We start from the raw sequence: 14,756 nt of genomic DNA on the forward strand, positions 1-14,756 counted from the left end.
GAACGTAGGGTCACTGACACACCTACTACCCTTATTCAGGGCACATCTCCAAATCCCTCACCAAACACCGTCCGTGAACGATAATCCGAATCCACCAGGAAGGTTAACTTACCTTAAACCCCCATCATCCTTGGAAAGACCAAGGAGCTTCGAATACCCTTTACAGACATTTCTACAGAAAACGGTTCAACAAAATGAGGTTTCATACCCAGAAACAATAAACTTTGGCTGCCTAGAAAACTCAGTGACAATGGAACAACTATTTATGGATCAACAATGCTCAACGGTGGGTGGGGTTTCACTGGCCTCCCCAAGAGTTTCCCAACTAATAAGGGATATTTCTCTTTTGTTGTTAAGTTGACATCTTGATACAAACCAGCACTGAACGTCTCACCCAGGAGTCCCCCAACTATGATCCACAGTGAAGTCCTGTGTGTTTCCGTAAACAACAATTTTATTCAAACACAGCTACGCCCATTACTCTAGGTCTACGGCTGCTTTCAGCTACAACAGCAGAGGCCAGTGGTTGCCACACAGACCATGTGACCCACGAACCTAAAATATTTACTCTCTGGCTTTTAGGGACAAGTCTGCTGACTGCTACTCTAGGCCAGAGGAGAGAGATCCCTGAGCCGACCTATGCGCCCCAGCCATTTCGGGATCTTCTAAAATCTGGCTTCCAATTCTTCCTTCACTACCTCCCCTTGCTTTGGTTCACTGTAAACAAAAATCACCTTGCAGTTCTGTGACTTCGAGCTGGGCCACAGAACTTGCCTTGGCCGATGGAATGTGAGCAGGTATCACATACCGCATGTACAACCAGAGACTCTGAGCGTGTTCATTGAGTTTGTTTTCATAAGCCCTGTCCTCTGCCAGAAGGCTACAGTGAGTGTTAGCCTTTGCCGCCGGAGGCCAAATCCTCAAATGAGAGAGATAGGTGGAGCCCAGGTCATCCCCGGGTGACCTACAGCCACAAGCAAGGAATAAATGTTGCAGTGGCCACTGTGGACTTGGGAGCCGTGTGTTACCCAACAAAACCTGACTAATACATACGCAATTTAAAATGACATAAAGTTGGGGCGCCTGAGTGGCTCAGTCGGTTAAGCATCCGACGTCGGCTCAGGTCACAGGCTCACGGTTCGTGGGTTCAAGCCCAGCATCAGGCTCTGTGCCGACAGCTCAGAGCCTGGAGCTTGCTTCGGATTCTGTGTCTCCCTCTCTCTCTGCCCCTCCCCCGCTCACGTGTTTTCTCTCTCTCAAAAGTAAACATTAAAATAAATAAGTAAATAAATAAAATGATATAAAGTATGACAAGTGATAGCTGCAAGAATAAAGTTCAGTGCATGGCACTGACACCACACCACCATCTAGGTTAGGATCTCCTAACAAACACTTTAAGCAGGAAAGACATGGTCACACGTGGCCCTCAAGATACTCCCCACCTTGCAAAAACGGGGATCAATTAAAACAAAGGTGGAAGGAACAAGTCAGGAGAAGGCATGGAGGGATGGGAGCGAATTTGTTTTGTTCCACACAACTGAAGCTGTCTTCCTTACCTGTCAGATCCTCTGGACAATTAACCTGCTCTTTCCTTCAATCCCTTTTAAAAGTTGCAAACCCGGGGCACTGCAGGTGTCTGGTTGCTGGTACTTCCGTGGACCACTAGGTGGCGCCGCGTGCACACCTGGGCAGGCCGCCCCAGCCTCCTGGGTCCCAGGCAAAAGGAGCCTGGGCACCAGAAGACTTCCTTTCTCCACCTCAGCCTTGTCCCTTCCCATTTCTCCTCACCACAAATCCCCCCACAAGTAGGAAGAAATAGAGCTGAAATAACACTGAGCGATGGAGTTCAAACCTGCAGTTATGGCCATCTGAACGGACTGTTGTAAAGGTTTTTCTTGATAGAGGAAAAAAAAGTACAATTATATTTATCAGATAAGCTGAAACTCAACACACTGGGGGGGAAATGAGAACAGGATTCCTATCGAGAGAAGGGAAGGAATGTCAGGGTCCCTGGGCCCCCAGGCTCAGCCTTATCATCATCTTTCTAACCACTGAGAAGCAAGACCTTCCTTCTCTCCCGCTGAGAAGGTTCGGTTTAGCTCACACACGTGTTCCATCCAGAATCACAAAATACACGGTGATCCCTATCTACATAAGGCAGAGGGGACACCATCCAAAGCGGGGCTTCCCCAATTCTGGAATTCAAAATCAAGCCGCACAGACAGCGAACTGCCAGATGAGGACGATGGGCACAGATTTCGTGGTAACCTCATTTCTGGAGGCAGCGTCACAGAACTTGGAATTAAGCTGAGCCATAAGTAAAAAAGAGTCACTAACCCTTACTGAAGGCCTTCCAAAAGCCACCGCTGTACTAAGCCCTGAATAGGAATTACCACACTACCAGCAACAACCCTGAGGTGCTTACCGTCATCCCATTTTAGGGATGCACAAACAGGTTCAGAGACTAGCCGACTTGCCCACGGTCCCACTGCAGACGCTGCAGCCGTTAACACACATCTAGACCTCTCTGCCCCAAAGCCAACATGCTTTAGGCGCAGAACCCCAAGAAGCCCCATTCTGTCTCCTTGGGAATACTGTCAGAGTCTGTTAGGGCTGAAATATCAGGGTGGGTGGAATTCCCACAGGGGCCAAGTTCATGGCGCCTTGAGAAAATACAGTGGGCCAACATCCATTTATGTCCTCTTCAACCCCAAGTATGTCCAATGATGTTTCAACAGAACTATGTTAGAATAAGCATAAGAGAAAAGCAACCTATGTGTCTTACTAAACAGAGGTAGGCAAAGGGCACTTTTACCAGAATAGCTACTCAATGAAAACCTAAGGCAACTGAGCTTCCTAGAACCCAAAGCAAAAAGAGACCTCCCCACACACAACCAACAAAAAATTCATCGTCTAATAAAAAAAGAAGCTTACATAAACAGGAAAGAAAGCAGTTCTAGCAAGAACCTCAAGAGTTCATCAAGAAATTTTTTTAATGTTTATTTATGTTTTGAGAGAAAGAGAGTAGGAGAGAGACAGAGTGTGAGCAGGGGAGGGGCAGAGAGAGAGGGAGACACAGAATCCGAAGCAGGCTCCAGGCTCTGAGCAGTCAGCACAGAGCCCGACACGGGGCTCGAACTCATGAACTGAGAGATCGTGACCTGAGCCGAAGTCGGACGCTTAAGTGACTGTGCCACCCAGGTGCCCCTCGTCAAGCAATTTTTCAGACAAATATTCAATAATATAATGGGAAGTAGCTTTAAAATCATTTTTTACAAATGATTCAGAGACGCCAGTCACTTCCATAATCAACTAAAGCTTTTTTTTTTTTAACACAGATGATATCCTAAAAGTCTATGAAGACATTGTAACAGAGAACATTTCCATCACTGTAGAAGGTTCCACTGGACTTGCTTAGAGCTTCAGAGTTTTTCTAAGTATTTTACAAAAATATGTCACTTGCTCCCCCCTGCCCCCCCCCCCCCCCCCCCAGTAAATCCATCATTCCCGTCAGGTAGAGAAATAAATTCTGCCTCGCCAACACTCCAGAAGCCTCCAAGACCTGCCCTCCCCTGAGGCCACACTGCAAGGCTTTCCCCATGAATGGGGCCAAATCCCAGCCAGAATACGCCTGGGGCCCAAGACAGGGCAGAGGGGGCCCTGGGACAGCAAGAAACAAAGAAGATGGGAGGGGGTCTGCAAACAAAGGGGAGGCTGAAGGGCAATGCGTAAAACAACTATGCCTCTACCCTCCACCTACCAACCCACCTCAGGCAGCCTGGGCTCTCCTCCAGGCCAAACAGAAATAGATAAAAAGACAATGACAGTGAGACAGACAGACAGATGACAGATGATAGACCGGCAAGAAACAGCAACAACAAAGAAACAGACTAATTGAATGTTTACTATGTACCAACAACTTGCTCAGTACTCTGCATGTAGTAACTCATTTAGCCCTCACGGTGACCCAGTGAGGCAGGTACCCCGAGACCTTCTCTCGCGTTGGCAAGGAAAGGAAAGTACAAAATAACAATTCTCTGGGTGCTTGGGTGGCTCAGTCGGTGGACCGTCCGACTTCGGCTCAAGTCATGATCTCGCGGTTCATGAGTTCGGGCCCCGTGTCGGGCTCTGTGCCCACAGCTCGGAGCCTGGAGCCTGCTTGGGATTCTGTGTCCCCCTCTCTCTCTGCCCCTCTCCTGCTCACACGCGGTCTCTCTCAAAAATAAACATTAAAAAATAATAATAATAAAAGAAAATAAAAAACAATTCTCTTATTTCAAATCATGGGAGTTACTACTCCATGAGCTAAAAACAGGAACTGTTAAGAAGAATTTATCTCAAATCCCAGAATATAAAAATAAAAATTCTGTTAGGAAATACCAAAAGATGCTCAACCGCTACATGCTGAGAGGAATATAAATCGAGGCCATATGCGCTCTTGTTTTCACACTTCAGTTGGCAAAGCGCAAGGTGTTTGCTAATACCCAGGGTGCAGGGGGTGTGGGCCCAGACACCCCCACTTCGAACAATACAAAAATACAACCTCTCTGGCAATGTCTGTCCAAACTGAAGTCCTCACCCCAGAAATTCTCCTCACAAGTGCATTCATCACGTAGGTGCTCAATCGATATCCCCTGTGGCCTTCAGCTACATCACTAGAGACCCTGAGCCAGAACCACTCAGCTAAGCTACTCCTAAATTCCCGACCCACAGAAATAGGTGAGACTAGAAATGTTTGCTGTTTTAAATGAGCAAGGTTTGGGGGAAGTATGCTACACAAATAATACATGACAATTCAATGCAGGGAGATGTAAAAGATACTTAAAATAACGTCTAATACATAGTAAGTGCTCTATCAATGGTAGCTATTACTACCAATCATCTTCCCACCACAGGGCCTTTGTTCGTGCTGTCTTCACTGCTTGGAATGCTCTTTCCCCAGCCCCACCCCACTAATTCCTATGTATCTCTTCAGACTTCTGCTTAAATACTGCTTTTTCATAGAAACCTTGGAAATTCCACTTCAGAAATCCCCTTTACACAATCTTTTTATCACCCTCTACTTCTCCTATTAATATCAAACAGTTATATAGTAATAGTAGTTAAATAGTAATTCATGTAACTATTCTTAAGACATTTTTTTCTTTTGGGGCACCTGGGTGGCTCAGTCGGTTGAGCGTCCAACCAGCTCAGGTCAAGATCTCATAGCTCGTGAGTTCCAGCCTCGTGTCGGGCTCTGTGCTGACAGCTCGGAGCTTGGAGCCTGCTTTGGATTCTGTGTCTCCCTCTCTCTCTGCCCCTAACCCACTCGCATTCTGTCTCTCTCAAAAATAAACATTAAAAAAAAATGTTTTTTAAGACATGTTTTCCTCTTTTGGGGGCACCTGGGTGGCTCAGTCAGTTTACATCCAACTCTTGATTTTGGCTCAAGGTCATGGGATCAAGTCTGGTGGTCCAGCTCCGTGCTGAGCACAGATCTTGCTTGGGATTCTCTCTTTCCCTCTGCCCCTCACCCACTCACACGCACACTCTCTGGCAAGCTCTCTCTAATTTAAAAGACAATTTTCCTCTTCTGAAATACAAAAGAATCTCAAGCTGGCACACTGCCTTACCCTCTGAACACATAACAGAAACTCAATTATACCTCTTAAAGGTCAACAACCCATTAGAAAAATGAGCCAGGCAAAAAGATAGGCTGTTTGCAGAAAATAAAATACAACACAAAAACACCGTAAGACTATCCACCATGAAAAAGATACAAAATAAAATGAAGTGCCCTTTTTCATGACTACCTGATTAGCCAAGATGAAGAGGGCTGACACTGCCCAGAGTTGCCAGAAAGCTGCCTCTCGGCACACCCACGGTAGACACTGAGCGGGAGCAGGCTCTGTGGAGGGCAGTGCTATGATCTACATCGAATCATAAACGCACACCCTGTTAGCTTACAGACATCCTGGTTAAGTGACCCAAAAGATACACATGCAAGAATGTTCCTTGGAGCACTATTAAAACACAAACACTGGAAATAACTGGAAGCTTCCACCAAGAGGCGTCTGCTCCAAACAGTGGCTCTTGTTTGGACCTTACGTGACCAGCATATGGTCAGCTGCCTCAGCAGCCACAACCTTCACGGCTTTTTTTTTTTTTTTTAGTTCATTTATTTTAAGAGAGAGAGAAGACGTTCAACACAAACGGGGGAGGAGCAGAGAAAGAGGGAGAGAGAGAATCCCAAGCAGGCTCTGCACTGTCAGCACGGAACCCAACTCTGGGCTCGATTCCACAAAACGTGAGATCGTGACCTCACTGAAGTCAAGAGTTGGATGTTTGACCAGCCACCCAGGCGCCCCTCGGCCATTCCACCCACAAGGGGCAGGACCTGACTGCCCCTAATGAGGCCGTGTGCACGCGGTCACGGCCAAACTCCAGGTCAACATCAGTTTGTTTTACAAGACCAGTGCTTTCACCCCTGAGCTATGGAGCCTACTCGTGCATCAGTTTGCTTTAGCTTCTCATTTATGTTACAGCCAGGCACTATACTGTTGTTGTTGTTTTTATTGTGTTGACAAGGATTCGTGATCTATTAATTTCCAATTAATAAAGAAGGAATTAAAGAGTTTCTGTTAAAAAAGAAACATTACATCTGAGAAATGCTGGATTAAAAAAATGAATAAGGAGGGCGCCTGAGTGGCTCAGTCGGTTAAGCATCCGACTCTTGGTTTCGGCTCAGGTCATGATCACTGTTCGTGAGTTCCGGCCTCACATCGGGCTCTACACTGACAGAGTGGAGCCTGCTTGGGATTTTTTCTCTCTCCCTCTCTCTCTGCCCCTCCCCTGCTCGCTCTGTATCTCTCTCTCAAATAAATAAACTTAAAAAAAAAAAAAAAAGCATCAGGATAATTCCAGATAACAGGAGACTTTGTAGCTATTTTAAAGAAAAAGGCAATATTATAGGTACTGTAACGAAACCATCATAAGAAATGGTGCCAACTTTTTTAAAATGCAGAGCAGAGTTTACGGTATGGGCCTTTTGTGTTTTGTTTTGAAGAATAATTTCCCCATTTGTGTTTTTTTTTTTAATTTTTTTTTTAATGTTTATTTATTTTTGAGACAGAGAGAGACAGAGCATGAACGGGGGAGGGGCAGAGAGAGAGGGAGACACAGAATCGGAAACAGGCTCCAGGCTCCGAGCCATCAGCCCAGAGCCTGACGCGGGGCTCGAACTCACGGACCGCGAGATCGTGACCTGGCTAAAGTCGGACGCTCAACGACTGCGCCACCCAGGCACCCCAAAATTTTTTTTTTTTAATTTCACAATGAAGGAAGTTAACTTAAATAGGGTCAGCAAACAACACTGCTGGGTCTGAACCCCAAGGACTGCTATTTTACAGAAGAGGGCAAGCCAGTCCATTCTGCACCTCCTTAAAGGTAGGGGTGACAGCAGTACCCTCCTCCCCCTGGCAGGGCTGTGCTGAGGACAAAATGAGCTTCCGCAGCAGCGCCTGAAGCCTTGCCAGGCACAGAGCAACTACTCGGTAAGTGTCAGCCTTTGTTAGCATTTGTGATGGCTAACTGTCAACCCGAGCCACAGGTGCCCACGTATTTTGCCAAACGTTATGCCAGGTGTTTCCGTGAGGGTATTTTTGGATGCGATAAAAACTTAAATCAGTAGACTGAGTAAAGCAGACTGCCCTCCTTAGTTAGTGTCGGTGGGCCTGATCCAATCCGGTGAAGGCCTGAACAGAACTAAGAGATCTCCCTGAAGTAAGAAAATTCTTCCCGCCCGACTGCCTTGGAGCTGACATCAACTTCTTCCCTGTCCTTGGACTCAAACTGCAACACGCTCTCTTTCTAGGTTGCGAGCTGCTGGTCTTTGGCCTGGAACCACGCCACTGACTCTCCTGGGTCTCCAGCTTGCTGACTGCAGATCTTGGGACTTATCAGCCCATAATTGTGTGAGTCAATTCCTCATAATAAACCTCTTTATGGATGTATATCCTGTTGGTTCTGTTTCTCTGCAGAGCACTGACTAATATAAGATTTATGACATTTGATCTCTTCCGGGTCTAATTACAGCTATAAAGTTCCAGCACATGGCAGTTTCAGTTTGAAGGGCTCAAATCTGTCAGTGGTCACACCAGATAAGCGATCAGAGATCAGACAAGTCTCTCTGGGCCATGGGTCCCAGGGTCACCACTAAACAGTGCAGACGGGGGAACATCCGAATCTAGCCGCAAGGCCTGCTCCTGGCAGCAACATACCCTGAACCCTCTCCCCGCAAATCCCTGGAGAGCCCTCACAGAGGACCTCGGCCACAGTGGGAAACAGGAGGCTGAGGCCAGAGGCTGGCACCTGGACCCTTAGCCAGCAAACACCCCTTAACCCTGGTCTGGTCACATCGAAGAGAGGACACCTTCACAAAGCGTGTATGAAGAGATCCTCACTCTGATACCCGGAAGTCAAATTAATGTAAATCCATTACGAAAACTTAGCATCTAAGGGAAAACCATTAGGAATGCTATTTGCACTGGGATGGATATTCTGAAGCCCTTGCAAAGCACGCCTGATAAATAAGAAGATCACTCTTTAATTGTTTTAAAGTTTGCTTTTTTTAACGTTTATTCATCTCTGAGAGACAGAGAGAGACAGAGCATGAGCGGGGGAGGGGCAAAGAGAGAGGGAGACACAGAATCCGAAACAGGCTACAGGCTCCGAGCTGTCAGCACAGAGCCCGACGTGGGGCTTGGACCCATGAACTGTGAGATCATGACCTGAGCCGAAGTCAGAAGCTCAACCAACTAAGCCACCCAGGCACCCCTAATTGTTTTAATATAACTTAAACTATTTGCCAGCTTCTTAAAATGGTTTAAGGTGGGCAAAGACTACCAGGAATACATTGGATACATTAAAAACTTGTTTCAAATTCATAAGGGAAAGCAATTAGGAAGGTAAAGCATATCAAGCATCTGAAACTACAGCTTCCCGATCGCACGCTAAGAATCCCACTGATCAGTTTACCTACACTTTACAGTATATGTCAAACACCCTGTGTGACAAATATTCTACCCACTCACCTAATGATGAGAGACTGAGGGGAAGCAAGATCGCTGCAAAATAATTTACAGCGTGTTTAAAAGACAGATGTGAATGTTTTCGTGTTTTGCTAAAGATTAAACGTTAGCTCTAGAATATCAGCGTAAGAGGCCCTCGTCCTGAATTCCATGTGCAAAAACCAACCATTAAACAGACCACATTCCACTAAGAAGGAGAAAAGAACAGTTCCAACTTCTGAGTTTAGAGAAAATGTGTAATTCTCTAGATTCTATTTCACATTTTTCTCACCCTGTGCAAGAAGGGATATTTCACTGTCCAATCTTTTCTGCTTCATTCAGCCAAGTAAGTACCATTCAGATTATAAATTTTCCATGGAAAACACATGAAGAATTTTATACTAGATAGGAATTGATTAGCAAGATCTTAAACTTCATTGATAAAAGACATCCATCCTATTTTATTTGAGCATGTTTTCAGAGGATAAACCACTGAGTTTGATGGCTTAGACCAGTGACAGAAAAGGAACAAATCCTAAAGCATGGCCCTGTGATGGGGAGGGACACCTGGGCAGGGTTGCTCCATAAGCAGAGCCAAAGCAATTCCCGTGGGGGCCATCACCGGTCACTTACACCTCTTCCCACCTCCAGCGCTCTAAGACAGAGCTGGTTGTCATGACGGACCCCAGCAAAAAGCTGGCCTTGAATAGCTGTTAGTTGAACAGAATTACTGAACATGCGTAAAGACGTTTTACACAGCCCCCCACCCCCACACACACTCACAGCACCCCACAATCTCTCATCCAAACTCCTACACGTCCTGAGACCTGAGCCGATTTGAACAGGACAAGAGGGGCTTGCCTCTCAGGAGTTGACTGGGTTTGGGCCCAGACAGCTCTTGTAACAGCATGCAGACTGGACACTCACCGACTATCGCACTCGGACCAGCCCCACAGCAGCGGAGACGAGCCACAGCAGCAATGATTCGCAAGCTCTCCATCACCGGGGTGTGGATCAGAGATACAGAGCCAAACACGTTTAGTCAAGGAAGGAAAAAAAAAAAACAAAAAAAAAACTAAAGGCAGAAAAGAGAGAAGGAGAAAAGGAGACACTAACTCTGTTCTTCACCTTTCAAAAAAGTCCTTGCTGAGCCAGATGCCAGTGGAGGCTCTGAGAAACCAGGATAAAGACACAGGATTAAGAAAATTGAAGAGCTGGAGAGGCCAGGAGGGCCTTGGAGACCCTTCCTGTTCGGCTGCTGCAAAGAACCACAAGGGGGAAGGTGGTGGGGGTCTGGGAGGCCTGGTCCCAGCTCCGACCTGGCCCTCATGGCCCCGTGTCACTGCCTCCCTTGAGCCGGGATGAGGGGACGAGGGAGGAACAGCCTCTAAGGACCCTCAGCGCTGCCCTTCCGTGATTCAATATTGCGATTTCCCCACCACACACCCAAGGACGACCTGCCAAGCAGAACAGAGCAGGAGAGAAACTACTTCTCCTGCGGTCTTCTCTCCTCTCTGGCCACACCACAAAGGAAACAAAGAGCAGACAAGCCCAGCAGACAACTTACCACATGAGTCTGTCCGGGTGAGCTTGCCCTGGGAGAGTGCTGGCAGAGGCTGGGCCCTGACGGGCTGCCTGAACTGACATACCAACGCCATGTGCAGGAATCGACTCCAAAGGCAACTCAGAGAGAAGACGGATCCTCCATGAGAACCCGGCTCGGGCAGGACCTCGGCACAGCCACCCTCCTGCGCCCTCTTCACCAGTTTTCTCAGTCTGCTTGTTGGGGCAAATCCTAAGACCGTGAGCAGTTCTGGAAGTACAATGGGTTACGTAACCCCAGGCAGCCCAGCCACCCTATCGGCTCATCGTGTCGAACCGCCCCCAAGACAAAATGACGCGCCCAAAAATGTGATATCCCTAAGTCGAGGGGCGGGGGCGGCGCAGGGGAGCAGAGCTTTGTGGCCGGTGGCTGGCTTTGCCCAAAAACTAAAGAGGAACAAAAAGTCTGCTGTTCGTCTCACGGCTAGCTGGGAGCCGGGGGCGGAGTACATTTCGCGGGCTCCCAGGGCCACACTTGGAAGAGCCCTGGGAGCCACGGATGCATTCTTGGGGACACTCCAAGTCTCCCCGAGGGTTCTCCCACTGTGTGTCCTCCTCACAGTGAGCATCTAGCAAGACGTTAGCCTGAGCATGTGTGTTGTGCATCAGCCAGCACCTCGAACGTGGAACAGGGCCGGCGTTTCCCTCCTGTTCACTAAGCCTCCTGCTCATGTGACAGCGCTGAGCTCTGCTTCTCAGCCGTCCCACGGCGCCTGCCACCGTGTCCGGACAAGAGCCTCCCGCCACCACGCCCCACAGGGTTTGAAGTTTCAGCAGCACACCGCTCTGGTGTTTCTCCGTCCTCGGTCGTCACATTCAGAGAAAGCGAAACCATTTCCACGGGCTGGATGTTGCCTGCATTTCAACGGGCACAGATGCCACCGGGAGCCCAGGGGCTAGTTCACGTGTTTGCACAAACGCAGCTGGGGCGCCACCTCCTCCGGGAAGCCCTCTGGGTCCTCCCCCAAACATTCCCCTCCAAGGCTCGGCCAGGCACCCCGTTACCAGGTTCCCACGTGCCCATGCCGATCACTGTGTTCACCACAATACACAGTTTGCACCAGCTCATCTGTCGACCCCGCTGCACTGTATGCCTGGGTGGCCGAGAACACCTGCCTCGGGGTCTCGACCTGCATGCAGATCTCACCCCTCACAGCTCAGGGATCTTAGGATACCGAACCTCTCGTGACTTAGTTTCTTTACCTGTAAAAAGGGGATAACAGACCCCACTTTATTGGGCTCTGGCCACATGAGGTGCTATTTCAGCCACTGGGATTCAGGGCTGCACAAAGTCCTTGCCCTCAAAATACAAACCCAGGTAGCTCATGACTAAGTCAGGGGAAGAAGAAAAGACAGGAAAGGGAGAAGGGAAAGGGAGGGGTAGGACCAGTCTTCCCGTAAAGCGGTCACAAAAAGGTCTCTCATGAAATGCCATTTGGAGAAAGTGAAGGGGGAATCATGAGGCCATCGGGGCGTAAGGTGATCCAGGTGCCGGGCAACAGCAAGGACAAAGGCCCTGAGGCAGCACATTCTTGGTGAGTCCAAGGATTAGAAAGGAGGCCAGGGTCTCTGGGATGGAGTGGGCACAGACAAGAGTCAAAGGGACAGGAAAGTCCTGTCCCTTAGACCTCACAGGCCTCAATCAGATAGAAGCCTGCTGGAGGTTTGGAGCAGAAGGGTTAAACCATACGACGTGTGTAAAAAGACTCTTCGCTGGGAAGAGACTGCACAAAAGCAAGCAGGGAAGCGGGAGGCCCATTAGGAGCCCCCTGGAATAATCCAGACGTGAGATGGAGGTGGACTAGACCAGGGTAGATGCTGTGGAGCTGCTCAGAGACGGTCCAGTTCGGCACACACGGAAGACAGAGCCAACAGACTTCCCAGCAAACTGAGGAGTGAAAGAAATACAAATGCCTCCGAGGCATTTGGCCTGGCAACTGGAAAGACAGAAGCACCCTTTACAAAGCCAAGGCAGACCACTGGAAAAGCAGGTGGAGGTGGAAACCGGTTCATTTTTGGTTGTTTGAGTTTGAGATGCCCGCAGGCGTGAAGAGGTGAGATGTGGACTCAGACCATCATGTCTGGCCTCCAGGGGAGAGGTTGAGTCTGAAGACAGCAGCTAGACAGTGGTCAGCACAGGGCAGGTTTTAAATCCTGAAGATTGGGGGAGGGCACTTGGGGCACAGGTGTTTACGGGAGAGCAAGGACTGAGCCCCGGGCCCCCCAACATCCCCAGGCTTGGGAGGAGCAGCCAGCAAGGTAGGAGAAGGGAAGAATCAAGACCAAAGCCAAGGGACCAGATTTCCAGGAGAAGGGAGTGGTCGGCAGTGTTAAATCCTGAAGGCTAAGGACGGACCCCTGCACTGGACGAGGCCATCGGTGCTGAGGAAATGGTGGGGTGGCAGCCTGGACCCAGGTGAGAACAGAAGAGAAAATGCAGTCAGCTCACTGAGAAGCAGAGACGCAGCTATGGGCACCGCCTGTGGGGAAAATGGAGCCAAGAAGGATTATCTTTACAAAGGGAGAGATCACAGCCTGTCTCTGTGCTGATAGCACAGATCCAGGAGCAAGGGAAAACAGATGTAGACAGAAAGGAGATGTCAGAAATGTGTCCTTCCTTCCGCAGGTGGGCACGCAGGGGTGGGATTTGGAGCAAGAGTAGACAGAGGGCCACTTACGGGGCCAGAGTTCAGCACGAGGGCCAGGCTGGGCTCCTGGGCCATCTCAGCGTCCCTCTACACTCAGGACACTCCTGACACGTGGGAGGTCCTTCATGCTTAACGTGAGACAGAGCCATGAAAAGCTACTGGAAGCAAATCTGCACATTTTAAGCTGTCATCGGGCATTATTTCAAACAGGGGAAGAAAAGTAAACACTGCAGACAGAATGAGAACTGGGGCAAACTTTGATATGAATGCATCTGGACTTAACTCTAACGATGCCCCTTGCTGCTGTTCCACACACCATCCTACACCATCTCTGTTCAGAGCCCTTGCCTGCACCGGCTCCAAGCCCTGGTCTCGATGACCCCTTTGGGGAAAAGGAGCAAGCGAGAGCTCTCGTACGGTTAACGCTGCTCTGCTCCTGGGACACGGGGAAGACGTGACTGACGCAGGCATCCGTAAGGAGCGATATGAGCACAAACCTTGGCGGTATACAAAGGGTGCAGAAAGCAGTTCCCCATGTTTGCATCCCAGCACCCAGCTGTGTGCTATTTCCATCACGCCTGTCCTTATGTGTGAATCAGAAACTGAGCGTCAGCGAGAGGGAGCGGCACCAAACTACGCTGAGCATCGCTACGGGTCACGCGTGCTGCTGGGGGTTCAAAATTCCCATCCTTAACCTTCACAGCAATTCTACGAGGCACTGTCTTCATCTCACGTTGGTTCTAGACGGCAGGTCTCAAAATCCCACAGCTCAGACTCTTTGCACTCAGACTTCTCCTCCTGGGCCCCTCACACCTTGCCCAATGCACTCCTGTGGCCACGCCCTCCCCCAGTCCTCACTGACTGAGGCCACCCTCCCTCCCTGGCAGGAAAGGCCCCCTTACCGGTGATGGTGCAGGCATCCCGGTACCCTCTGCAGCTGGGAGCATCTTCCACAGCCTCGCTTACATAGTGCTCCTCAGGGATGCCCGGGCTGCAGGCTAGGACTGCATGGTTGCACACCTCCAAAGGGGGCACGGAGTTGGCCAAAGTGTCGTCGTGCGGAGCTGTGGCGTCCAGCTTGGCAGGTTTCACGGGGAGGTACCCACTGCCATCGGGGGCCCCGCTGCCGGAGTCTGGGGCAGTTGGGTGGACAGGCCCCAGTAGGTCTGGCACACCAGCGGGGGCTCCTTACAGGGAATCTACAGGACAATCGAGAGAGAAGGGCAGAGTCAGTCGAGTCTCTGAAAAAAATAAAAATAAAAAATAAGGGCCCTGAGATGATGTGGGCTCAGATCACAAGTCCTGAAAAGCGTTTTCTTCAAGCCAAGGTATTTCCAAGCAAGTTCCTCGACTTTGATAAGAGAACTACAGTCAATTGCAGAAATGCTTTAGCACAACAGTTCTCAAAGTGTGACCCGAGAACCCCTGGGGTTCCCTGAGACCAGTGTGAAGGTTCCAC

General features: G+C 49.3%; 1 protein-coding gene across 6 annotated transcripts in view; it reads right to left on the reverse strand.

Annotated features, from left to right (window-relative positions):
* The window catches only part of TRAK1 (trafficking kinesin protein 1), a 116,868-nt gene extending 102,394 nt beyond the window's left edge, over positions 1-14,474 (reverse strand). For 2 of the 6 annotated variants that reach the window (XM_053221603.1, XM_027040792.2), the window contains exon 1: positions 14,200-14,474. Coding sequence is in view for 4 of the 6 variants with exons in the window: in XM_053221597.1 (XP_053077572.1) it covers positions 10,615-10,705 (91 nt within the window). In the remaining 2 variants the exon portion in view is untranslated. Of the gene's footprint in view, positions 1-10,614; positions 11,564-14,199 lie in introns of those variants that run through there. The other 4 variants (XM_053221597.1, XM_027040782.2, XM_027040783.2 and 1 more) reach the window with 4 other exon arrangements.
* Positions 14,475-14,756: the final 282 nt, after the last annotated feature.

The sequence above is a fragment of the Acinonyx jubatus genome, chromosome C2, assembly GCF_027475565.1.
Source record: "Acinonyx jubatus isolate Ajub_Pintada_27869175 chromosome C2, VMU_Ajub_asm_v1.0, whole genome shotgun sequence".
Classification (NCBI taxonomy): Eukaryota; Metazoa; Chordata; class Mammalia; order Carnivora; family Felidae; genus Acinonyx; species Acinonyx jubatus.